The sequence below is a fragment of the Diuraphis noxia genome, unplaced genomic scaffold (genome assembly GCF_037042655.1).
Source record: "Diuraphis noxia isolate RWA-SAM2 unplaced genomic scaffold, SU_Dnox_SAM2 contig0002, whole genome shotgun sequence".
Classification (NCBI taxonomy): Eukaryota; Metazoa; Arthropoda; class Insecta; order Hemiptera; family Aphididae; genus Diuraphis; species Diuraphis noxia.
The window spans coordinates 56,233,130-56,261,051 of NW_028301712.1; the positions used below are offsets into that span (position 1 = coordinate 56,233,130).

At 28.3% G+C, this 27,922-nt stretch overlaps 1 protein-coding gene across 1 annotated transcript in view; it reads left to right on the forward strand.

Annotated features, from left to right (window-relative positions):
- The window catches only part of LOC107164967 (glutamate receptor 1-like), a 194,479-nt gene that overhangs the window by 13,760 nt on the left and 152,797 nt on the right, over positions 1-27,922 (forward strand). The window contains exon 2 of the mRNA XM_089220024.1: positions 19,391-19,543. Coding sequence (XP_089076150.1) covers positions 19,391-19,543 — 153 coding nt within the window. The remainder of the gene's footprint in view (positions 1-19,390; positions 19,544-27,922) is intronic.

Genomic DNA, 27,922 nt, shown 5'->3' on the forward strand with positions numbered 1-27,922 from the left:
AAAATTAAAGTAGTTACCAATATAATATTTAATTTAGATTATTTACGACTGTATTAAATTAGTTTTTGGATGTCGGTTTCATTTAGTTATTTGGTAAGTGTATCAAGTGCATTTGTTAAAGGTGCGAAGATTTCTTATAGAGTTTTTAAAAGTTTTGTTGAAAGGCTTATAAATTATAAATTAAAAGTTTTTTTATACTTAGATGACATAACGATCTAAAAAAAGTCATTAGAACCAATTAATTGAAAAATAAGTGTTGTACGAATAAATCACAATACATTTAAATGTATGATAATTAAACTAAATATATTTTAAACAGAATAAAGTATTTTTAACAGTTATTGTTTGATAAATATTAATTTAAATTTAATTATAAAACTAAACAATGCAATTACCACATGTTTATGCACATTTTTTAAATAAACACAATGATTTACTGGAAATCAAAAATATACGTTTTTTTTCATTTATCATTTAACTTAAAGTATGAGTAGTTGTTGAATATTTGATCCCTATGCATAGTCTTAATTTAAAAAAAATAGTCAAGTAGAGGATAATAATTCATGTTTTATGTCCTTTTAATGTATAATGTATATATATTATATATATAAAGGGTTATAACGTTTTTATAAAATAACTAATCTATTCTTACAATTTTAATATAACAAAAAATGTATCTATGACTATGTATATGTTACTATTATTGAAATTTGAAACAATATTTTGAAAAAATAATGGGTAAATAATTATATAAACATACAATTATTAAGAAGAGGACAAGCAATAAATCGGTAATTTAAATATTTGGGATAATTTTATGGGTTTCTAATTTAATTTTATCGCTACACACATTGGTCACATAAATTTACTTGGGTCAATTGGTTGTAAATAATTGAACTTATTTTCATAAAGGGAGTGATAAACTCATACATTATACAATTATAAATCTTACATTCTAAGAAAAATGTTTAATTCAAAACCGTTTGCTCGATTACCTACTATTTATTAGGTACTGGGTAATTTCAATATTAATAAATTATACATAATTTTATAACAAAAAAGTTACCCGATATAATATATAATATAAAGACTACTTTTTGAAATTAAGTTGGAATGTCATTTAATCAACAAATTAATTAATTACTAAAACCATTTGGATTTTAAGTTTAAGTTTGCGAATTGCGAAATATTCTTGCACTACTTTTAAATTACCGTTAATATGTAAGTTAAAGATAATTTAAATAAGATAGAAAGCGTTAAGTATGCTATTAAGTAATGATAAAATATTTGTATTTACCAAACAAGGTATATTTATTGTCAAACTATTATTTCCGTAAAATACTTACAAAATATCCATCATTTTTACTAAGAAATATTATAACGATATTATCTTGGGTATTAGATGAACATAATCATTTCAATTATTTACATACGAATTAATTAACTAAACTAAATGTACCTATCGAATAAAAATAATTTTTTTTATCTTAGCGTAAATCTGACTAATTTTGTTTGCATAAGACAATTGTTGTATTTACAGTTATATAGGTACTTATTAATATAATAATAGTATAATAATTTAGTAATATTAATGTATACATAAATAAATTGAAACATTATACTGATCTAAATTGAATGATTGCTAATTAAACATTATATTACTAATAAAATGAAAAATGTACTTATTTTGATCAAATTAACATTGGCCGAGTGTTGAATAATATATAATATTTAAGTCGTTAGGTATAATATGATTTTAAATATTTATTGTGAAACATCATGCAATGGCAATGAAACTACACAGTACACACTATGTGCTATATTTAAGATAAAAATGATAGAATTGAATATTCAAATACTTGTCCCTGTGAGTTGGGCACTATTTTAATAAATTTGTTTTAAAAAAAAAAATTTTAATAATTTCCATACCAAAAAGTCATCTTTTTCATTCCAAATCGGTCGTCTGTGCGATTTTAATTTTATGAATACTTATTATATTCAACTTTTTTATTCGTTAATATTTAACGATTATCCCAAAAAATTAAACTATTTTATTATTACCTATGGACCTCATATTAAAACGAAAACGAAAACCGAAATTTATTTTAAAGTCTATTTATTTTATGAATTGCAATACATAAGTCTTTCATCTTCATAAATTATATGAGCTTCGTAAAAGTTGTTCAGCGTCCAAACTTCAAATGTATAACAACATTCGAGTGGCGTCAGTCTGTCCATTGAATCATGATATACTATTGTATATAATATAAAATATGGAAGTATTGTATCAATAAGAAAATGGCATTTTAAAATTTCATCTTTCGTTATTAAGTATTACATATTTTTTATATTTTTTAAAGCGTTTTAACAATTAATTGTATACAAACATATCAATAATATGATGTATTGTAAATTATTATTTTCTTTTAACCAATATTTTTAAATATGTTAATTATTTAATTTTTATACTCTTTTCGCTGTATATGTTTGTTTAAAAAATTTAATCAGCTAAAATTAAAATAATACTTGTTTTTAGATAACCCGATGTAGATAATACATATAAATTAAATTAGAATAATTCAAGTGAGCTTGTATAATACATTAAATGCACAGTTTAAATTAACTTTTTTTTAACAATTTAAAGTAAGTTATAATATCATAACTACATACATATATGTTATGTTTGGCCAAACTTTGTGAATTTGTGCCAAACACTGGCGATTTATATATTGTATACGGGACGCTTTTACTTTTTGGCAAAACCCCGAAATAAATGACTAGAATAATTTTAAATTTACCGAGTAGAGTAATTTATAAATTCATATGTATTATAACAGTGAACTTCATCACCAAGCTCACACATCTAAAAACTTACGGAAACACAGTTGTTTTGTATATGTATTCAAAACAAACAAACGGTCCAAATCTAGTTAATCTTATCATATAATATTTTTTTCATACAAGTCACGAAATACTTTAATTATTATATTATATTACAAAATTGCGTTATTTTAAATTAGCATTTGTTGTATTTGTGTTCAAATGGCGTTTGTTTGAAATGTTCCGATATTCATAGTAAAAAATACAACCTATACATATTTTGACTTTTTATTATAACTAAACATAAAACACGCGCTATAGTTACCTGTTTATTATTGCTTACATGATTTTACTAAATATTATGCTGGAACTTGTGAAGTATATTGTACGTTGTATTAATTTAAATTTCAAGAAATCAAAAATATAAACTTATGATTATTATTAAAATATTGTTAGACATCTTATTCAAATATTATTAATGATATCGAGGTTACTATTATGATGATGTTATAATATTTATAAACCATTTAACATGGTATAAAGTATAATACTAGTTTATTTAACGAATTAATTAATTATATTTTATTATAAACTAAAACTCAATCTTCGTTACTTATGTATGTGCCTAACTAATTAACGTAACGTCCGATAAGTCGAGTATTCAATTATGAATAAATGTTTCTTGATTATGAACGCGAAGTAAATGTAGGTACGTTATTGGTCTTAATTGTGTTACATATTTTACAAACGCTCTCGTCTATGCATAATAAAGATGTGCATCTATTTTTTATTATCATTATTCCCTACGACTATCACAGTTAAACTGTTTAACTCAGTGGTGTGTGAAATCAATTTTGGAGGGTAAAGCGTTAAAAGATGGCATCTACGATAATATTATTATGAACGGGAATCATTGATCGGCACGAAGGCGGCGACGGTCATTTCGCCCGGTGGGTGGTTGTGTCGGGGGATGAATAGAAGCTGAGAGGAAAAGGGGGTCAGAAGCGAGATATCGTTGAAATGTTTATGGTCAGAGCATGTGACTTTTATTGAACTTTGGGCGTATCCACCACCAATCTTGTGTGTTTTTGTTTCTTCCGACCGTCTACCGTCTTTGAAACGTAATTTTTTTACGAATTGGACGACCTGTTATATGAATCGCATAAAAAAGGGTATAAAAATGATTTTTTATAAAAAAAAAAAAAAAAAAAGGTGGCGATACAAAACTCAGTGTATACCTATCACATCGCACGTGTGCTTAAACAGAAATACAACAGAATTCGTAGATAAACTCGAATAATCTGTAGGTACAGTAACTATGGAGTGTGCTATACATATAATATCATATATGAATGAAGTATGTATGAATATATGTTTATATGTATGTATGTATGTTTATATGTATGCATGTATGTATGTATGTATGTATAGGTATACCTACTGACGGTAGACCACCGTGGATGATTATTCGAGGCAAGTCAAAGGAGGGAAAGGGGATAATAAATTGGCTGGACGGCGATATTTCATGGCCGAAATCTCTGGACTTGAACTCCGGCCATTATGACGTTAAAAAAAAATACGGTGGCTGGAGAATTACACTGGTTCTGGTCGTCGGGAAAGAACGGGAGTAAAAAGTAAAAACAGGGATAACCTAAAAAATAAATAAAAAGAAGAATCATATAACCCTGTAGACCCTTTAAATTCGCTCAACCGTGTGTTCGGATAGGGGTGTCTCTGCTGCTGCAGAGATTCTCGTTTTAAACTGTGTTCGACGACGATGGTAGTCTTATTGTTATTTATTTATTTTTTTGTTTTTTTGTCCCCTTCCCAATATGATGGCCTTAAGCCGTATTCATCGAATATCCCGCAGTTGTGTGTTATTGAATTTCGAAAGTTCAAGCAATTCATTCATCGTAATATCTATGTATTATATTATAAATTATAATGTTGCAACTCGATAAAAAATAATAAATAAAATATTGGCAATAATAGAATTTCAGGATCAAACAGAGAATTATTTTTTTAATTAAATTCTCTATTCAAAAACAGTTCATGATAGTTTTCATTCTATTTTTAATTGCATTTTAATAATACAATTATTATATACGAAGTATATAAGAAAATCTAAAAAAATAACTAATTAATTGCTCGTAAAAGGGCTAACATCTCGTGAAAATTCAATGAATGTGAAAAAAAGAAGCCATCTACTATACTAATTTCTATGATTAGTTTAAAAAAATCTATTTTTTTTATGAGTAATTAACAATTTTTTAATAACTGCTCAATCCATGAAAGACTAATGACCCTCTCTATTTTCATTTTTTCCTCCTCAAATTTTGTTGAAACATGAGAATCATTAATTTATAAAACTAAAGATTTTATAGATTAAATCAGGCGTGCATGGCCTTTAAAGCAAGTTCACTAAACTAGTTTAATGTTGAAACCAAACCAACATGACTTTATAGCGTAATAAGATGTTGGAAAAGTTAATTTAGGTTAAATTAAATTTATAATACAATGTAACATAATTGGAGAAAAAAAATATAGATTGTTTCAAATCTAAAACAAAAATTAATATTAATATTCTACATATTAATATAGACATAATTTATAATATTATACATTTATGAGCTATCATATAACACCTGCAGTGTGCTTTGAAATGGCACTTATAATAATTTCAGCTGTTAAGCAGATTCTTTGTGGTTTCACTCTCGAGTAAAGTCGAGTTCTTAAACTAACATATCTATTAATGTTAAATTAAATAGTTATATTTTTAAGCCAATTCGTTTCGTAGAATAATAATTATAAGCATTTAAGTAAATAATTTATCGTCGATTATTTGTTCAAGTGAAAAGCTCATGTTTTCATTTTATGATAATAAATAAGAATTGTTTTATTATTTTGTACTTAACTGTCATTACTGTATATAAGTTTTCACTGAACTTAAAGTCCATGTATCATTATTTAACGTTTTAGATCGTGCATAACGTCATTCACCCAAATTAAAATTAAATAGGTATAACTAATTATAAGTTTTTTTCTTCCCGAAAATAAAACGTAGTAGATAGTTGTTCCACTAAATAATAAGTTTTCAGGAGAATTTTTCTCGTGGAATTCGGCACTATACATTTTCTGCTTATTACACGCATTTCCGTTCCGAGATAATTTATTTATTTTCCACGCGCAGCGGTTACTTAACCGTTATCACCCCTGCAGTTATTCCCTTATCTGCGGGTGTTCTAGTAAAAACTTTACGTATCTACACGTCGTATTATATACGGGTAGCCTGAGGATTTTTTTTTTAATTTTTCACCATAGGTAATCCCTTTTGTAGATCTCCACGTTCGATAAATGCCCAGTGCCCACACACACAGCGGTGGCTATGTTAATATTCGAGAGATTACGTTACATTTTTTTCTGTAGTTTTAACATGCTCGTATACTGGAACGATTGGTAGTTGCTGGCACTGGTCGAGCAACCGCTGTGTTAGGGATAAGAGCATTTCCGTTTTCGAAGACCGGTTCAAAGGTCTTGTCTGGAGGTGTTGGACGCAATCCAAAAGCCTTGTTTTCCGGTCATATAATTCGAAATAAAAATCACAAGGGTGCAAAAAAAATCATATAAAAAGAGAGTGAAATGGAAAGAGAGAGAGGACAGAAATACACTATACAACTAAAACCTTCTGTAAAGACCGGATATACTTCCGAGAACGGTAGTAAAACCGTGTTTTTAGTTTCCGACCGATTACAAATCTCCTGACTCTACTGAATGGACACTTAGATGAATCAGCATGAAATAAATTTATCTAGCCAACGTTAATATTCTTTTATGACGATAAATTATTCTTTTGAGTTGGTTTTGAAAATAATTTTTGTAGAACTAGATTTATTTATTTATAGAACTTTTGGATATTTATAAATGAAGTATTTATATAAAAATTAATTTTTAATGCAGTTTATTAGTGAAAAAATATGTATTTATGAGAATAAGTCAATTAAGCGTAATTAAAAAATAACCAAAACAGAATGTGAAATAAGTAAATATTTAACATTAATATTTTATGCTTGAAAATATTGAATAATCGAATATTAATAATTTTTATTTTCTGTTTTTAAAAATAATTATTTGTGTAAAATTTGAACAATTGATTTTGGTATTTTAATATTTGAATTTAAAAAAAGGTTTTTGTTCCAAAGACAAAAGATAAATTCTTTTTGAACGTTTTAAAGAATTTTAATAACTAATAAAATACTATTATTTGAAATTAATAATACCCTCTTATGAAGTAATAGAAAATTATCTTATATTTTGTAAACATGGAACAGACACTGCTTGAATTAATGTAAGCAATAATAAATGTAATTTTTCAAAAGTAAAATCCGTATTATATTATTTTTTAAACAAATAGACAAAAGTTATAATCCTCGTAAATAACACAACTTAAACTAACTAGTAATTTCAACTATAGCATAGGCAAGTGTAAAATACATAAGTTTATTTAATTCTAAAATGTCATTAATTATTTTCAAACTTAAAATATTTTGCGTTTTTAATAATATTTATCTTATCCTGTTCAGGTAGTTCATTTTGGTAAAACAACAACGTTATTCACACTACACCTTAACATAATGTTTATAAAGTTAACCAGATAATAGTAATGATATAAGCAATTAACATAAATCGATTTCATGTGCTACACGTTAATTTAATTACCAACTTTGTCTCTAATTAACATTGTATTACTATTATTTATTACACGTTGCATGGCAGCAATATTTTATACTGGCGGCGCTTTGAATATGCAATATCACTACATTGATGTGTTGATTTTATGTTTAATTCTCTTTTCCAATAGGTGCCTAAAATAATATAATATTATCAATATTTTGTAAGTTTAATTTACAAGCTCTTATTCAAAGTTGTATGTAAAATACGTATACACCATAAAATATGCTTATTGCCTATCACACCATTGGATTCATATTATATTTTTATAGTCTTTATTTAATATTTCAATGAAATGATAATAAATATAAAAAATACATACATATTTTGTGTGTTTATAATAAGTATTTGTATAAAATAATTTTGGACGTCAAACAAAATATTGGTTGTTAGAGTTACTGTAGTTTTTTTTTCATTCTAAGTTGCAAATATATATATTATTTTCTAATAAATTTGAAATATTTTTGCATAATTTTAATATTTAAAATTAGTGCTAATTACTTAGATTTTGTATATTTGTGGGTATAAGATACAAATATATATATTAAAAATTAATAATGTTTACTCAGATGAGAACCTAACCTTATACGAATTTATGTAAGGATGCCTATTGTGATTGACTCAAAATAAATGCAACGAAAAAATTTAGTAGCCTAGTACCATATTACAGTTCTTAAGTTAACATGTTTGGTTTATACTCGTTGAGGAGACGGAGACATTAGTTTATCTCCATTCTATCAATATGGTTCATTTGATTTTATAATAATAATAATACATTTAGTGGGTGTACTGATTTCGTGTTTACTAACAATACCAAATACAGACCGAAGACCGAATATCATTATAACGACGCAAAGATCCTTATACTCACTCGTTAACATAATATATGTATTATATAGATGAACATCATACGGTAAAACATTAATAATTATACTAATGTTCTTCGCGTCATCACGAGAGGTGTGGTTATGGTCATTATAATATTATCGGCATCGTTCCCACATGTACATAATAATAATAATTATGATGATATATCATGTTACGATTTCGATCGCAATCACAGCCATTTTACTTTTGTCGTGTAGACATTACGTTGGAATACTGTTGGGCCGACGGCGACGTTCAATCGGTCGGAACAACGACGATAACGTGCGCATGCGTATTCGGTACGACTGACACGTGATTATGACAACACCGGACGCTTGCATGGCCGACCGTCCGACCAGATTTAATTAAAATCCGGTGATTCCGTCCATCTACCATCACCCCTCCCTACAAATTTCTGACCCTACCACATGTTATGCTGGTACTACACTGCCTCAGCATTACTTATACGCACCACACCAGTCTAATACCCACTATATTATAGTATTATATAATATATACTTAAATACCTACTGGTATATTATACAGATACGTATATATTTTATAGTCTTATAGTTATATAACTGGAAGTGACAGGCTCACATATTTTCCTGGAAAATCGAAAATGTTTGATATAATATCTTCATAATAATAATTATCCTTGTCGCCAAACTACATCCAATATAGGTACTTAGTTATTTCATTAAGTTGTTAAATGCAATTTTTTTTTTTTTTGCTGGGTTGTTTTTGATAATATTAATAAAAACGGTGGACAGTATAAACCTGCTCTAATAACACAACACGAAGCGCTCGGCAAATATCCATTATAATTTATAATTTTATGACAAAAACACACTGCGTGAGACCGAGTGTGACAATCGGTGAAAATCGTCACACAAATAAACCAGCCATTAGCGCGTAGTGTATCGCTGCACGTACGTGAGAGTGACCAAATGCTAGTGTTTAGTAATGTGCGAGGAGGAGTAACGGGACGTACGTGTTACAAACATTGTCGCTTATCGTCTACAGAAATGCCAGAAAATTCGACATGACTGCAGTCTAAAATGTTATATTAATAATATAGTGCCGATGGCGAATTGGCGAATGCCGACAGTACAGTTAGGGTTACCCAAATACCTCATCGCCGTGTTCGGTTGGCAGTCTAATAATAATTAATTTCCTGTATGTTATATAAATAAAATAACGATTAGTTAATATTATTAATTCTATATAAATAGTAATTTCAAAAACAAATATATATATATTAAATATTAGGAATAAATTTAAAATTGTTTTAAAGTTTGGAGATCAACGTTTCAAGACAACCAATATTATTTACCATTGCTTGTCATCGTGTATTTTAATTGTAAGATAATTGATACTGGTGTTTTGAAATGGTTGACGCAATCGCATTAAACACAAAAATAATCACAAGTGAAAGGTGAGTATACAAACAATAATATTATATCATAAAATGGGCCTTACGCTCTAAACATATATAAAACATATATAATATATATTAGGCTATTATACTATACCAAAGTACAACTTTTAGGGTAGCATAAACTTGTCCTTACATCATGTTTACGAGACTAGATAATACACACTTGGTATTTTTTTTGCCTCTTTCGGTTTTGCTTGTCACTCGCCTTTTGAATTTGTTTTACAGCTGATACTTTGTGCAATTTTATTATTTGTTAAATATGTCTGCATTTCATTGGTTGTGGGTAGAACGGACTAGTCTTTCAGTCAGCAACTATAGTCTGTAGTATGGAAATTCGCTATTTTTATTCGGAGCTATTTCGAAATTAATCACCTATTTTGCACCATCGTCTGCTGAAAAATTTCACCAACGGCACACCAGTGCATCACTCATAGACCTTGTTAATGTATGGCATACTTAACAGTCTATATACTAATGATGCTCAAACACAAAATAATTAGCCAATAATATAATAATATATAAGTCAGCGAGACTTGCATCCGCAGGTATACAGGCTTTATATGATTATAATATCTAATACAAAGAGGAAAAGACACCTCCACCGATGGCGCGTATTTAATTAACAAGCGAGTCGTTGCAACAATGTGCACGTCACCGCCCACCGACCGAATCCTTTTGACCGTCATTCAATCCCGAATCCAATATTATACGCATACATCAATAATAATAATAATAATAATAATTACATACGTGAATATAATATATTATGATTTACTGACAAGGTATATTGGTATGCTTGCGTAACATTATGTACATATAAATGCATAAGTGCGGAGACGATTCGAAAACCCAGAATGTCGACTGACTGCGAGATCGTGGGTGATGGAGGGGGGTGGTTGGCGGGGTTCACCTATCCATGACGCCTACCACCAGACGCAGACGGATATTTCTGCTCTTTCCCCCGGTAGCTTGTCAGACGCGCGCGCACGCGCGCGTGTGTGTGTGTGTGTGTGTGTGTGCAGTACATAAACGTGTACGTGTACTTGCGATCCCTCACGCGTGTTTATGTGTGTGAGTGTTTTACTTTCCCTATTTCTATAGTTTCCTATAGAAACAGACAACAATAGTCTTATTATCATCATCGTCATTATTATTATTATTATTATTTTCATTATTGTAATCATTATTATTATTGTGTATGACGACGACACGGCGCAGTGCATTTCACATTATAATAGTATACCTACTAGTTGAGATGAATATATATATATATATATATATAAATATATATACTTTTATTATTTACATTTCACTGAAAGCTCGGCAATACGGTTCTTGAATAAATCCTCCATCAAGTCTCACCCGGGCACGGATGACAAAAGAAACAAAATAGTCTTGACTCTTCCACCTAAGATATCTATATAACATATATCTCATATACAATACTAATACATAAAACCGTTTCTTATTTACCTATTCAAAATACTAATTTCTATACGTATATGAATGATTCTCTAATTACTAGAGTCATGAAACGTCTTAAATCCAATCTTTCCCAGTTTCTAATATGATATCTTATTTTATCATATTATAATTACCTATTATTAAATTAATAAATAATTGTACATGTTAATTTTATTTATGATACGTTTATGCATTACATGGCATTAAAATATCTAAGATAACTTGTATGTTATATCACCAATGCTGATTGAAACTGTTTAGTTTATATGTAAAAATAGATTTATAACACTACGCGCGATGATATGTAGTTGCCTTATGCGTACATATTATTGAATAAATAATACTATCACGTCCAACATAATTTAATATATTATGTAATATACAACATCTCGTGATAAAAGTGAAAAATAAATAAATATACGTTGGTATTAATTTGTTCAAAAACATGAGTGAACAGAATAAAATAAATTCTACATTTTCGTGGTAAGTCGTGTAAGACCTAATGTCATGAAGTCGACATTTCCATTAATTTATAAAAACGAGGGTGAAAAAAACGTTCAGTATAATTTACATAAATTCATTATTTTCCATTATATGGTTTTATGAGTAAACGAAAATCAATAAAAAATATTACTCGTGGATTGTATAATATAAAAAGAACTCTGTGCATTGTACCCTGGCAAATATTTTATAGATGGCCCGCGGCCTCCACGGCCATGATTCTCTTACAGTAATCCATGGTGTTAGTGTACCTATTTTTCGAAGCTCCTTTCTTAGAAAAGAGATATGGAAAATCCCGTCAGTAACAATAGATGTTTAGGTCATGCGGAGGTTTTTATAATAATATAAAAGAAACGGGATCGCGACCGGCGATCTTTATTTTCCGGATAAACACGATAACAGTAAGATATAAAGTACCTAATATTAATATTATTATACGGTAATTTTAAAGTACAATGTAACTCTCATTTTTGTCTTTATTTTGTTTAAAAAATGTACTCGTTTTCAAGAAATTGTTTCATACTTATAAAAGTACGACACAAACTAAAATGAATCAATATTATGTGATTCTTTTACTTTTAGCAAATTATTTTATCATAATTTACTTATATACCAATTAATTTGTTTTTGCTTATTCTCGTGAATAATTTTATTTTAAATACTATTTTATAAACTAAAAACTGTTCTATTAACTCGAAAAAAAATGAGTGAGCTCAATCTCGTACACCCCCTTCTCAAAAAATTTAATTTAACTAACATTTTTTTTGTTTTAAAATTAAAATATCTAATTTTATCTAAATCATCCAATATGTTTGTGTTATAGTTGAGGCATGGTAGTATGGTATATAACTGATAAAGTATGTTTCGAAAACTTTTCATTCAAATAATTTTCAAGTTTAAGCCGTTTTACGAATAAATTTAATTATAAGGAATTGTTTAAAATATTTTTATTTTTAATCTAGTGTTTATACAATTATACGATTATTTTCCTAAACATACACAATGAAATAGGACGATTTTACTTTAGTCTTTATCCTGCAACATAATACAAATATAAAAAAATTAAATTAAAATAATTATGTATTACAGGCTTTCAAAAATTACGTAATGAATATTAGATTTAAATTTGTAATGGATATTATGCTTATATTACGTCATAATATATGGAGTTTTCAAAGAAGATATGGTACCTATATTATGAATGTGAAAAAATAAATAATATCTAGAATACATTTTAATTACAATTACACACAGGTAAATGATAAATTAGTGATTAAATATTTTTTTTCATAAATTAATTTAACGATTTAAATTATTTAAGTTAACATGGTTATGTAACTATCTTGTATTCGAAAGAAAAATACTTTATACAATATTTAATTCAATCATTATTTATGGTTGATATAAATATAGTTTTCCAAGTACTATATAAAGTTTTTTAATTGCACATGGGACATTCAAATTTATGAATTTTTAGTAAAAGATGAGTAATGAGTTAAGAGTATAGCTAAAAATGCAATGTTTCAAATTTAATTAAAAGTTATATTTACTGTCTAAAATATTTTTTCAGTCAACAAAACGTTTATTTTACAGATACATGATAATTATCCATTTAATTAAAATTGAATAATTTTTACTAAAATGTATTAAAATACTGTACTGAAATTTCTATTATTTCTTATATTTGATCATAATATGTAACAAATAACAATTTTATATACAGTGTTATAATTTACAAATAACTATGAAAACATTTTAAAATATTTTATTTTGAATGAAATTTAAAAATCATATATCATCAGTAATAACAGTTAACATTTTTACAATAATTATCCATATTTGGGTTTTAGAATAATATTAATAATCAATTTTGGTCAAAGGCAAACTTTTTTAAACTTTATTTTCATATTCTTAAAAAAACAAACAATCAATAGAAGAGCTTGACTTTTGAATTAGAAGTATGGGTTCGAAAATATTTTACAGCTGGCGTTAAACCTGTCTTGCACATCAAATTAATTAAATTTATTTTCTGGAATCCCTAATCAAACACAAAAATTGAAGCTTAATCCACGTCGATCAAAGAATATCGGGACATGTGAGAGCTGATAGTATATACTATATACCTACTTACCAATATATGTTGTCAGCCTACTGTTAGCCGACCCGGTTAGGGCATTTACAGATAACAATAAACCGTCAAGTCAATCCGGGCCACTGATGTGGGATAGATGGATAGATAAAATGAGATCGTAGGAAAGGGATCTTGGAGGATTGATAAAGAGAAAGACACACTCACACACACACATTTGATGGGATTGGCAAGAGGGTAGGAAAGAAATGGGCTAAAATCCGAGGCAATCAATTTGTTTTACATCAGAAAACCTGGCCGATCGGAAAACAAAAACTCACAGACAGGGTGGGAAGGGTTGTGCATGTAGGGGTTAGGGATAACACGCGATAGTAGAGTGGAAAAAAGAACGTGAGATTAAGTGAAGGGGCAGTGTAGTAGTGAATGAAAGAGAGATAGATAGAATGAGTGAACAGAGGGTGAGACACAGACGGTGGGCGTGGTTTGGACGCGTACCAAACACGTTAGATAGATGATAGGGACTTGGAGCTTTTGTGCGGGCAGTTTATATACACTCCTCTGCAATACAGTTTATATAACACAACTACACAACTACTATTACTATTATTACTATTATTACTATTATTACTATTATTACGAATACACAGAAAATAGTGTATATAATGTGTGTGTGTGTGTCGTGTGTGTGTAAATACATACGCTATCACTATATATCTATTATATGCGACTACGTCACTCTTTGCACGTGAACGTTTACCTCCGCTTACCAATCGTTGCGTCCAACCTTTTCCGTTAGGCACGAACCCGATCACCGGACACGGTCTTTGGCAACAAATTTAGCGTTCCTTTTTCCTGACGACGGACGACTATACAGAGTTCGATAGTTCGATACACACTACAATCATCCCTATTTATCCTCCTCACTACCTCTCATTCCCTCTCACACTCTCTATATATAATATATATTTATACATTACATGTTTCAACCCCTACCCCAATCCATCATCCCCTCACCACCCGACCGAAAGCCAATCTCTCGGTGGCGGCCCGACAACAATTTATCAAGACTACCTTTTATTTTGTACTGACAAATGCTTTTTTGTTTATCGCCGGAACGGTAACTCGTAATAGTTATTTATATAAATATTATATGTTTTATTTTTTTCTGACTGAAAAAAGTCTATATAAAGGCTGTAAGAGAAGAGGTCGGGACGACAGCAGAGGGAGATGATTTTATCCAGAGCTATTTGTTTTACATAACATAATGATAGATGACCGAACATAATACACATATATCAAAATACTGTATCTTATATGGCCAGACAATTTGACTTTCTACAAACATTGTTCAACAACAGTATGTCCTACGATAAAATATGAATCAGAACCTGAAACATGTGCATAATAATGCGTTAGAAATATGAATGGCTTTTGAGTAAGATTTTGCATTCAAGATTCTTTAAGTTATTTTTCTTTTGTTTTTTGTTTAGTGCACAGAATTATGTTAATATTTATATACATTTAAAATCAACACTAAATATTTGTACAGCGGTAATATTTTGGGTGCTTTAATCTGTACAAACAATTTTACGAGCAAGACTGCTAAAGAATAAAACCATTTTAAAATGTTTCACAACGTCATAATCGTAAGAAATAAGACTATTACTGTCAAAAATATTATTTAATTGTCAACATTTTAATTATGTATATTATAAACAAAACAAAAAAAATGTTATAAATAACTGTTATATAAATTCTTTAAGTTTTTACAGTTTGAGGTATGTGCTTGAATTGTAGACAAACACTCACGGACAACCATACTTTCTGAAGAAAAAATGATGTTGAAATTGACCAAGTCTGACTTAAGTTTTTATATTTAGTTGGAACAATATAAAATTTTCAACTTTTAAAATACCATTTTATTTTCACTCTCATTAAATATAACCACAAATCGTACAACTTCATATAAACTCGAGTATCTACCGACTACCAAGTATAATACAATGAAATCGAAATACAGAATATAATCCTCAAGGATTATTCATTATTTTTGATTATTTTTCACATTGTTCATAAATATTGTTGTAATGTGTAATGATTTTTAAATGTATACATTAATTTATATTAATCACATTTATTGTTCATAACTTTAACTATAGAATAGTTTATACATAAAGTCGTGATCTGAAAGTGAACTGTGGATTAAGACGAAAATACTCTAACACGTAAATTCGAGCGAACGACGAAGGCGGTTTTTTGTACACAAAATAATGTATACACTTCAGAATATTTTGAGCATTGTATTATTAAACAAACAGTCTTATGCTGGATACATTTTACATTACGTTAAACGCACCGTAAAGATGAAGCTTTTTTATCGTGAATATTTCGATTTTTCACACGACAGTAAAATCTCCTTTGGAATGCACGAATGTAAACTGTGCACGCCATTACATCAGTTGTTCAAAACGTATTTGAAGTGCATACCATGTAAGCAAATATGCAACGAATTGCAGTTTTCAAGCATAACTTTCATATAATGCGTATTTTATAAAAGACGTAGGAGCGTAACGCTTTTTATATTTTAATTAGATACTGGCCACCTTTTTCGTTAATTTTTTACTAATTGATCAAATTAAATTTAAAAAAATAACACAGTGTTATGAATAAATTACGATATTAAAGAATTATATTTATCTGCAATCTTAATTTATTATTAAAGTCGATTATGATGTTTTTTGTATTAAAAATGTGTGAGATTTTTGTACAAAAAGATATTTTATAATAAAATAATGAGTTTATTCTAGAATACTTATGAAAACAAATGACTAAAATATGTATAATCTTCATTAATAACATGTAAAATACTTGAATATCGAAAAGTATGTTGATTGAAAATTTTATAATCAACGAAAAACAAATTACTCACTACCCATAAAAAGTACATGTTTTACATATTACATTATTTGAGCATAAATATATTATTATTTATTAGTTATTTGTAACTTAAATCAATACACTTCTAATATTTTTAGATTCTTTAAGTATACAAGGTTAAAACCGAACCAAACTAAAGTAAATTAAATGGTATTTATTATTAAAATCAAAATTTTAAATTCAACCATTGCAGTACTTACTGCAATATAATTTATACAGTTGATAATATTTCAACAGAATTTGTATAGAGATGTTATCATAGTTTATTTTTTTTTTTTTTTACTTTTTTGTCATTAGAAATGTACAGATATTAAATTCCAATACGCAAAGGAGGTGGCCCTCGAGGGTTTAGAGCCACATTGAGGTTGGTATGGGTCGAATGGAGATTATTCAATGAAAACAACAAGGGGTAGAGGCTCTTAGTACATTATACGAGAAAAATACTTCAATATTTTTGCCCACTAGTCAAATTCCACTTTGATTATTCTAAAACAAAAACTGCCATTAGATTTAAGGGAAAAATTATCAAAATAAAACAAACGGAGTGAACAAAAGCTGTTTTCGTATTTTGAGCACTCCAACTGTTACAGGTTTACTATACCCATATTATAAGAATGATCAATAGTTGTTATTCTCCTTGGATTTATAGGATAAACGAATAAACGTTGTATAATAAAATCATAAAATGTACAAAATTACTTAAGGCGTAGCGAAATGTACTTAAATTTGTTGGGCTTCTCTTTAGATTGAAACAATGTCGCTTTTTATTTAATAAGACTCGTAGCAATTGCAATGGATTTGTAAAATGCGTTAATTTGTTTAATCACGACCATAACATTTATATACGAAATTCCAATAATTATCTAACAAATCGACGTAAAATATTTACTCTTCAAAGCCATTTTCCACGAGTACCAATATATACGTACCATACAATTTTTTTTAATTATTTTTTTTGTGTATACGTTATATTTAGTTTAAATGGTTACTTGGAATAAATTAAATTTATAATTAAAAAGAAAGTACCTAAGTTATTTTCGAGATAAATCCGATTATTGTAGTCTCGAATAACAATAAGAAACTTAGGTATTACCAATGTATTATCCATAAACCTATTACTTCATATTTAACAATGCATATAAGAATCTTTACAACTTACATTAATATTTCATAAGAAAATTGAAACTAGTAATTGTATCTAAATATATTTAAAAATAAAAATAATAATAATATTTTTTTATTGAAATATTTATAACATTTCTTAATGCCCCTTAAGATTATAATACACATAAGATATTTACAAGTTAACAATCAATCAATAAATATATATATTTATTTTTCTTATTGGTCGTATGCGTGGAAACTGTAGTGGTAGAGAAGAAAAGTTGGTTTGAAACACATATTGTATGTGTGACAATGATTTTTTTGTTAAAGATCCCGGGTCACCCATCAGGGAGCTAGCAACGCCAGCCGGTACGTACACTCAGAGCGCGTACGCAACTGAGAGTAGACACTGGGCCACACCAAGCCACAATAAATATGTTATTTTCTTAGAATTTGATGGAAAATTTATACTGATGACCCAAATACAATAAGAATAATAAATAACATACATATTATTTTACAGAGTCTCCTATCACTGTTATTTTGTGCAAACTATTTAAATTGCTTTTTACCAATTGATATCTTATTATAATTCATCATCAAATAATTTAATTGTACAAATGTAATAATTTTAGAATTGAAAATTGAAAAGATTCTCATTACGCAACACAATTTGAATTATTGGAGTAGAGATATAAGTTTTCAGAACTGTTTTATATAAACACGAATATTTCTTCAATATAATACTATTATGATCGGATTTAATGTTCTTGAAAAACTAAGCCGCTTGGCAACAACGGTCGGTTAAATATGATGATTGGTTTTCGTTCAAAACACAAAAGACTTTTCATATTTTTCCGGGGTCTATTTCACGAAACATAATGATTGGTCAATATACCACGGTGATATAAATGTACAAGAACAGTAACCAATGAAGTGACCCAAACTGAATGGCTCAAATATTTATCTAGTACACAATACATGGATGACGGGTGGTGGGTGCTGGTGGGTAAAATAAAAACTTACGGCCATTCTAATAATACTTTTCTAGACGATTTAATGTGAATCTGTTCCTCGGACGAAGTTCGGCAAAGATGGTAAGTGGGAAGGGAAAGGGCCTTAGTGGGATCAGCTAAACAAAATGTGCACTGGACTAAAAGAGAATAGGATTTTGTATTAGAAAGAAAGATATAGTTATTCGAAGTGTAAAACTAAGGACAAATTTCTAGTGACCCAAAAGACATACAGAATCGGATCGGCTGATAAAGGGACAACTTTTCTCTATACGGCGAAGCCGTGAATAAATCCTATGACACGATACGTCTGATGACCATCATAGCGCATTGCAAATGTATTTTCTTTGGCTCAATTAATACAAAATTCACTAAATTCACTAAATACATTATTATTATTGTTATTGTTTTTTTTTTTTTTTACAGGAGCGATTTTTGAACAAGGATCTGATGAAGTGCAAACCGCATTCAAATTAGCTGTGTTTAAACATAACCAAAACAACACTGAAAGACGATTTGAACTACAAGCATATGTGGACGTCATCAAAACTGCAGATGCTTTCAAGCTATCCAAACTTAGTGAGTTATTTTGATTATTTGATTTTATCATAAAATAGTGTTCTATTAAATAACATTGATAAGCTATACAATAGTTTGAACAAAAAAAAAACAAGTTACAAACACTATTTATTTAACCTATAATTAATTAGTGTGGCTTGGTGAGGCGCGGTCGTACGCTCAATCTGTGGAAACGCACTGAGCGTAAGTACCGACCGCAGTTGCTAGCTCCCGGATGGGTGACCACCCGGGATTTTTTTGCAATATATCCTTGCCACACATACACAAACACGTGTTACAACCCTACCCACTTAAAAACCTACAAACAAAAATAACCCCTACGGTACCATTCCACAACCAATGCCCTATGTTGGCGTGGGTTCCCCTTACAAAAAAAAAAAAAAAAAAATTATTAGTGAATTTTAATTTATATATATAGGTATTATCACATTTTTAAGCATGTTTATTTTAAAATCAACTATTTTGGTGTGAATAATTGTTATTTCAATTTTCATTAATACAAATTAAATTTAAATTAATCTATAACTGAAGTGAAGTATGTACTGTTTTCTCTATAGCTTATAGCTTAATTGTTACGAATCCGATGATATTAATATATTAATTTCCACTTGGATACATTTCTTAAGAAGAAATTATGAATCTGTACTCGTATTGAGTGTCATATAGGGTGCAGCTTATTCACTGATTATAATTAATAGGGATAGAGTGCTGCTTATTCTAACAATTATTATTGTATTGTACAGTATTCTAGAAATACCTTTTATGTAATTATAAGTCAATTTTCTTCTAGTATTACTATTATATATTTATCAATCACAATTTCAAATTTCATCAATCAGAAAAAATCTCAGTTTTTAGTTTAAAAAGAACTCGGGACATTATCACAAAAATGTCATCAAATGATTTTCCAATATTTTCAATTTGACAAAATTCAGCTTTGTTTATAAAACTTATAAAACTATTGCATAAAAAAATATTATACCTCTGCAACTATCGTATCATACACATTTAATAATATATGATGTTGTTTATAATTTATATTATTTATACGTACAATTTTATTTGTACATAATATATTAAATTGTGGAATACATAGTATATTATTCAAAATCGATTTATACTGCTCAAAAAAAAAAAGTTTAATTAATGTATTATTTTATTTATTTTTTGATACCTTACCATCAATTATCTTAAATTCTAACTGTTAAATAGAAAAATAATTTTTGTTATTTTCAATGTACTTACATTTGGGTTACCGATTACCACTTGACTAAATAATGATATTTTGAAACATTCCAGTCATATTATACAGCCACTAATAAACATTCAGAATTTGTTGTATGATTTAATATAATATTAACGCATTACATTAGATTGAAATTCTGTTAGATAGTTTTGTTTATTATTAAACTAAAACCACTATTTGTTTTTACATTTTCATTCATATTTTCACAGTTATTAGATTTTGAGTCACTTATCAGTAACAATATCAATTTCCTGTACATATACTAACTCGGACGATTTATATGATCAAACAAGGTCAAAATGGTACCTACATAATTGTTGATTATCTTAAGAGTTTTATTATAACTAAAAACTTGATGTGACACTACAAGCATGGTACTGTTTTTTTTTTTTTACTCAATTTTAAAGCATATTGAGCAATACATTTATGTTCGAAGTTTGTCATGAATTAACTGTATGGTTTATATTACTACCTATAATCATTTATATTGTTATTATTTATTTTTTATTATTATTATTAAGACATTCGACAACTTGAGCTATTAATATTTTACGAATGGTGTGATTACATGTATTGTCTCTTATTTTAGTTATTCTAAGTATTTCTTAAATCTTAGTTAAAATTTTGGTGGCTTTAATGAATTCAATTATGTTGGGTATTGACTTGACATAATTATAGTGTGTTTAAGCTAATGATTGGGATAGGTTGGAACTTGTTCTGTTGTTGTGGTATATTTGGCATTCAGTGAGATTATGATTTATGATGACTTAGACACCACAGAATGTGCCTATTTATTTATACTATTACCATGTAATTTAACTATAATATAAAATATCAACTGTTTAACAATAAATTAATATATAAAAATTACAAAGATTGGTGAGTTACTTTAATTTACGCACATTATAAATGCAGTATAAATACAAATTATTTTTAATATACCATATTAAATAACCGACAAGTAATAATAATTAATAAAAAGTAATAAATTTATAAAACAACATCAGTGTAACATTCTCATTAAATCAATACACGCTGACTGACAAGTGATATATCCTCGTTCGTTTATTATCATAATTAACGTTGAATTTATATCAAAGAAATTGATTGAAATCTGTTCAATAGTTGTTGGAAAATAAATCATTGTATTTTCATAAAAATATGCGACTGTTATCAATTTACAACAAAAAATCCAACATCGAATTATATTACAAGTGATATAAAAATGAAATTATAATATGTAAGTACTATGCATTTTAATAAAAATGATGGCGGGCCAATTGAAACAGTAAAATCGTATATATCCTTAACAATTAATTAAACTAATTAATTATTCGTTTCATTTAGCCGGGAACGAATATCTGTGAAATTTACATAATATAAATAGCTTTATCTGTGTAGTTTCCTTTTTGTTTTTTGTAATTTGTACTTTGTCATAAGAACATTGAGCTTCAGTGCTTAAATTGATAGTTACTATCATTGACATTTTCCTTAGATGTACCATTGACTGACGCAGTAGTTTATTGTTAATATTAATATTATTATTACTATTATTTATTTATTTATTATTATCATTGTTCTTCCACACATTGATGTATCTATATTGCCTATTCAATACGCCCTATTGCACATCATATTATTAGAAAAAATGCAGACAAGGTACGGTTTTTGGCACTCGTTTTGCTTCACTTATCTCAGCACATTAAAGTAGTGTGTTATCGCGTATTAAAAGACATTTGAAATTGAAACCAATGATAAATCATAGGATTTGGAACGAAGATAATAGTATTGTAGTACTTATATAATAAGACATTTTAAATTTTTTTATGTCGCTTGTACAAATAATAATGTATGATCAAAGAGGATCATATCATAGGAAACAATTTATTGAACAAAGTAATAAATACTAACAATAAGAACCAGATAGAAAAGACAAAATTGAAAAATTGCTATCCGTTTAAACCAATAATTTGGCTTTTACGCAATTATTAATTAACAATATTTAATTTTTTTAAATTTTTTTTAAGATTAAAAAGGAATTTAACTACAGTAAAATAAAAACATCTTTTTCGGTTTCACAACCATAAACTCATACACTACCAAATAATACTATTATTGACGGCCAAAATAATATTACAACGCTGCAAATAAACTTTACATTATCTACATAATATTATGTATATCGTATATTTGATTGATAATGCACAACTTTATTATACTTGATAGATAACGTACATTTTTTTTGTACCAAAAATGTACTTGGATTTACTTTAAACCTATACATTACGTCATACTTCTATAACGTATATATAATAAACTATAAATATTATAATTAGACGTGTATGAAATAATAGCTATAACTACAAGGAACATGTGAATAATATAAGAGACTGGTGTACATCCTATCATCAAAAGCCACATGATGCATAAACCTCGGAAAGCGGATAGCGTATTTCGTTTAACCGGAGGTGATACCGGCCGAGTCATGTTCAGAATTCGTTTCACCGACATTTGATGGTACATTACGATAGTAATATTATTATAAAATTCTGAACATATATTATGTAGTACTTTTTATAGCTGTAATACTGCATACGCATACGCAGACAATGAAATGAAAAAAAATTGATTAAAAATCCTCGAGAATCAGGCAATGGTGAAGATGCAAATACGTTGAATACAGTAGGTGGTCGGTGACAATTACCGCAGTCTTTGTAAGAGTGACCGGCGGAAAATACCGCAGTCTTTGTAAGAGTGACCGGCGGAAAATACCGCGGTTACCCACCGCTTACCGAAAGTTTACTGCGTACGATGAAAAATGATACGACGGTCGGCCGATCTTTCTGCGGTCCCTAGTGTACGTAAAAAACACGCGTTTATACAGAACCTCTATGGAATTTCAATTTTATCAGCGAAATCCGATGAGTTTCTAAGCACAGCCGACCTAACCGTGATGAACACAGACGACCCTATTAATCGTCATGGTATTCGAGTTGAGATTATAACCGCAATTTTTTTCAATCGGATAGAATCGTGAAACGTCATCGAAACCATTTTTTATGCATTACTGCAATTTTTTACCCCGCGATTAGTTCCTAGTTCCTACCGTAATAACAAATAGCGAGAGGTTTTTATTTTAGTTTTTCGCCTAAATAAGTTCAATGTGTTATAATTTATGCATTATGATGTTGTGCGCTTGTGCAGTGTAACGAAATTCCAGGCGCAAATCTTGATCTATGACCAACCGTTTTCACGTCATTGTTTGCAAGTATGTCTCATATAGCGCTGGCCAAAACGACACTTGATTACCCTCGACCCTATACGATGCACAACGGTCTTATGTGACGGGAATTGCATCGATGTAAGATGCGCAAAATCACTTTTATTGTCCACAGGTTCTATTGTTGATAATGTTGTTATACGCTGCAATTTCATACTTTTAGTATATTAAGTCCGTTATATACCTACAAATTATTATAATTTATTGTAGTTATTTAAAATGGACAGGTTTTGAAAATCTAAGGCCAATGCCACTATGACATTTTTTGGGGAGTATATTCTTATCTCTAAGTCTAAAAAAAAAGATCAACACGCCTAAGATATTTTTTTGGCTTAATCCGCTGACTCAATCCTATCGATGTTTAACGCACAAAGAGTTGTATTGTTATAATATATGCCACAGATATAAATCAAACCACAGCTATAATAGGCGTGGTAGACAGTTTCTTCAACAATGACGCGTTTATAATAAAGGATACTGGATATTATATACGTTATATATGAATAAATATATATATATAAACATCTTAGTCTCTATCTAACTCTATTGAAACCATTTTTAACCTATAGAATTTGCGTTCAACCTATTCGTTTACCGTACCGTCAGTGATGTCTTATAAGTATCATAGTTATTACTAATTTCGTTGTGATAATCGTCTTTATTGATATAATATGCGCCTTGCTTTAGAATAAAAAAAAATGATTACAATAATATTCATTTGCTATGAGCTTATAACATTGCTCTAAGAATTTAGTATTGTCGTTTTATTCTTGTTGTACTAACTACCTATTAACACTATGTATGCAGGAAATAAACATTTGTAAAAATAAAATGTCTTAAATTAAATTTACTAATATCTAAAAATTCTTTATCTATTTGTAATTTAATTGTGTGAGTTAGGGAAAAAAATTGCTGATTTCATATTTTTATATGATTTATTAAATGGCAATATTGACTACTCAATAACAATATTTCCGTTCCTCTTTGTTATAATAGTTATAGTTTATATCACTCTTTTTTTCCTAGAGTTCTCATATTAGCAAACCAAACATCTGTGTTATCGACTATTTCCTAATGTCAAGTTATGTACGTTTATTTTTGGTTTTAAGCAATATTCAAATTTGACTTGTACTAATTTCTATTTTTAATTAACTCTACATTTGTATGTCTAATTTCTTTACTTGATGCGTAGTTAGTTGTATTCTATTTTATTGAAATTGCTAGTTTTAAATTATAAAATATGGTTCTTACCCGTTATTAATAACAATAAAATATTTACTAATAATATATAATATGTATTAGGTGACACATGGTGGAATGTAATTTTTGATAATATATTTTTGTGCATGGTTGGACTACGATATACATAAGTGACGGTTTGGCGAGTAATAATTTTATAATCATAATAAGTTTATTATGTACCTACATATTTATTGGCTGTCCTTTGTTATATCGTCTAAATATTCTAAGAACAATTTAAAAAAGAATCGTTGCAAACTATTTCACAACAGAGTTGGAAGTCAAATTGACGCTAAATCAATATGGAGCGTACTAACGACAGACAAAATATTATGTCAACAATATAATTGACATTCGTGGCTCATTCTATATTTTACGCGAATGTAAAATATAATATTATAAATAACGAGACGATGAATATTTATACTTTTTTTTTATCCGTCAATTATGATCGAACTTCGGTAGTTGAAATTCATCCATTGACAGTTTGATATAACTTTTTGCGGAATTGTCAAACATTCGTTACAAAACGTGTGCATTTCAGTAGGTATAGTTCCGATGTTTCGGATTATTTTATCCTAGGCTTATCTGCAGGTACACCTCCACTGCTTAAAATAAAACGTATTATTTTATTAAATCTACATACTATGTTATTTTAGTAACTGTATACGCTAACAGTATAATGGGTATCGAAGCCCATCATCGTTTATATAGAAATACATTATGATAATTCAATAACTGGTATGAGTATAAAGTGATATTAATTATTATAGATATAGAAAAATGATATAGAAAAAGTACGTGACTACAGAAAAAGATATCTTCACAACGTCAATAATTGACGTAAAAATTAAGACTACAAAAACAGCTGTTTTTAAGTTTTAATTCTTATTACTTACTAAAATACATTCCTATTAATGTACCACGTCATTATTATATTTCCTTCTGCAGATTTATCAGTAAACAATAAAAACTAAAATAAATACACTTTGAGTAAAAAAATATTCATTGTTTCTTCGATTTGATTCAGCTCAATCAATACGTGCATGATGGTTACGCATAATTTATTTCTATCAAGTGTTTATAAATACAATACATATTCAAACTCGAGAGGCCGTTTACCAACCAACATCATAACGAACATTGTAAAGAACATCGATCGTCGATTCCCATGAAAACAGGAGGTGGTAAATATTTAGATACGGATAAATGGCATTCCATTTTATAAAACATGTAGATATTATAGGTCTCGCCGTACGTAGGCACTAAGTAAAAACTAATGTGTTTCTCTTCAAAAATTAACGGATCGTTAATCATGATATCAATTTTGTTTCGAGTAAAACGAATATCTACAATTTACGCTCGGTGAGTCTTCGATTAACAGAGTCATTTTAATCGGTTTTTAATTCACTTCATAGTGTTGAGTAAAATACACATAATATAATATGAAATAAATTAAATATACAAACACATTCGCTGGATCACTCCATCCTAATATGTAGAAAACTAGGAAATATTCCACTAACCAATAAACCATAATATTTATAGTAAAAATATTACTATTACTATTATTATTATTATTATTATTATTATTATTATTATTATTATTATTAATATAATACAATTATATACTTTTTATAAATTTGATACAATTTATTCGTAAATTACTATGAATGATAAATACTCAGTCAGCAGAGCTGAAATTCATGAAATAAAATAATACATATAAATAACTGGCTAATCCTCGTGCTCTTCGTTGCCCGTTAAAAATACCAACTCCATATGATTCGAAATTTTTGTTTAATTCGTCGTTTAATACCCGGCTAGTCATATACAAAACTTCCCGTGAATTTACAAATTTACAAATTTAAAAAAACTAATAAACGCGAAAACAATTATGAATAGTTATAATTAATAAATAATCCACCTTATACTTGAAACTAATAGCAACCTCACAATATACAAAAATATTTAATATTTAGTATATTTTTTGGTGGAAAGATTGTGACACTTTTGTATTTTTTAGTATGGTCATCCTATTACCCTCGCAACTTTATTGGACTAAATGTATGCCAAAAATCTGATCCACAATGAACTCTTTCGTTTAAAAAATAAAAAGATCTGATAAGTAATTCCAGAGTTACTACCCCCCTCCCCCTCCCGTACAAAGAGTATAATTTCATGTTTAAATAGTTAATAGTTGTATATTATACATTATTATATTATATTTTATTATATATTTATACACACTAATATGTATATATTATACTGCTGTTCACGATAATTTTTGTAAACATAATATACACTAAAGCTATTAGACTAAAAATATATTAAATACATGTTAGATACCTGCTGTCAACTTATTTTTTTATAATTATAACATGGTATAATATTATGTATACAATATACATAAAAGTTCGTCTATTTACGTGGCATATTTTAGTTAAGTTTGTAAACCATAATTTAATTATTCATGTGAAGCTAGTATATATTAACATTTTAATTTACGATAAGGATGAGAGACGATTCGTATATTTTGGAAGGAAACTATTATGCACCGGGTGGATATTATATGGCCCATCACCCATTCCGAGGAATCGTCCAATGTTTCCAC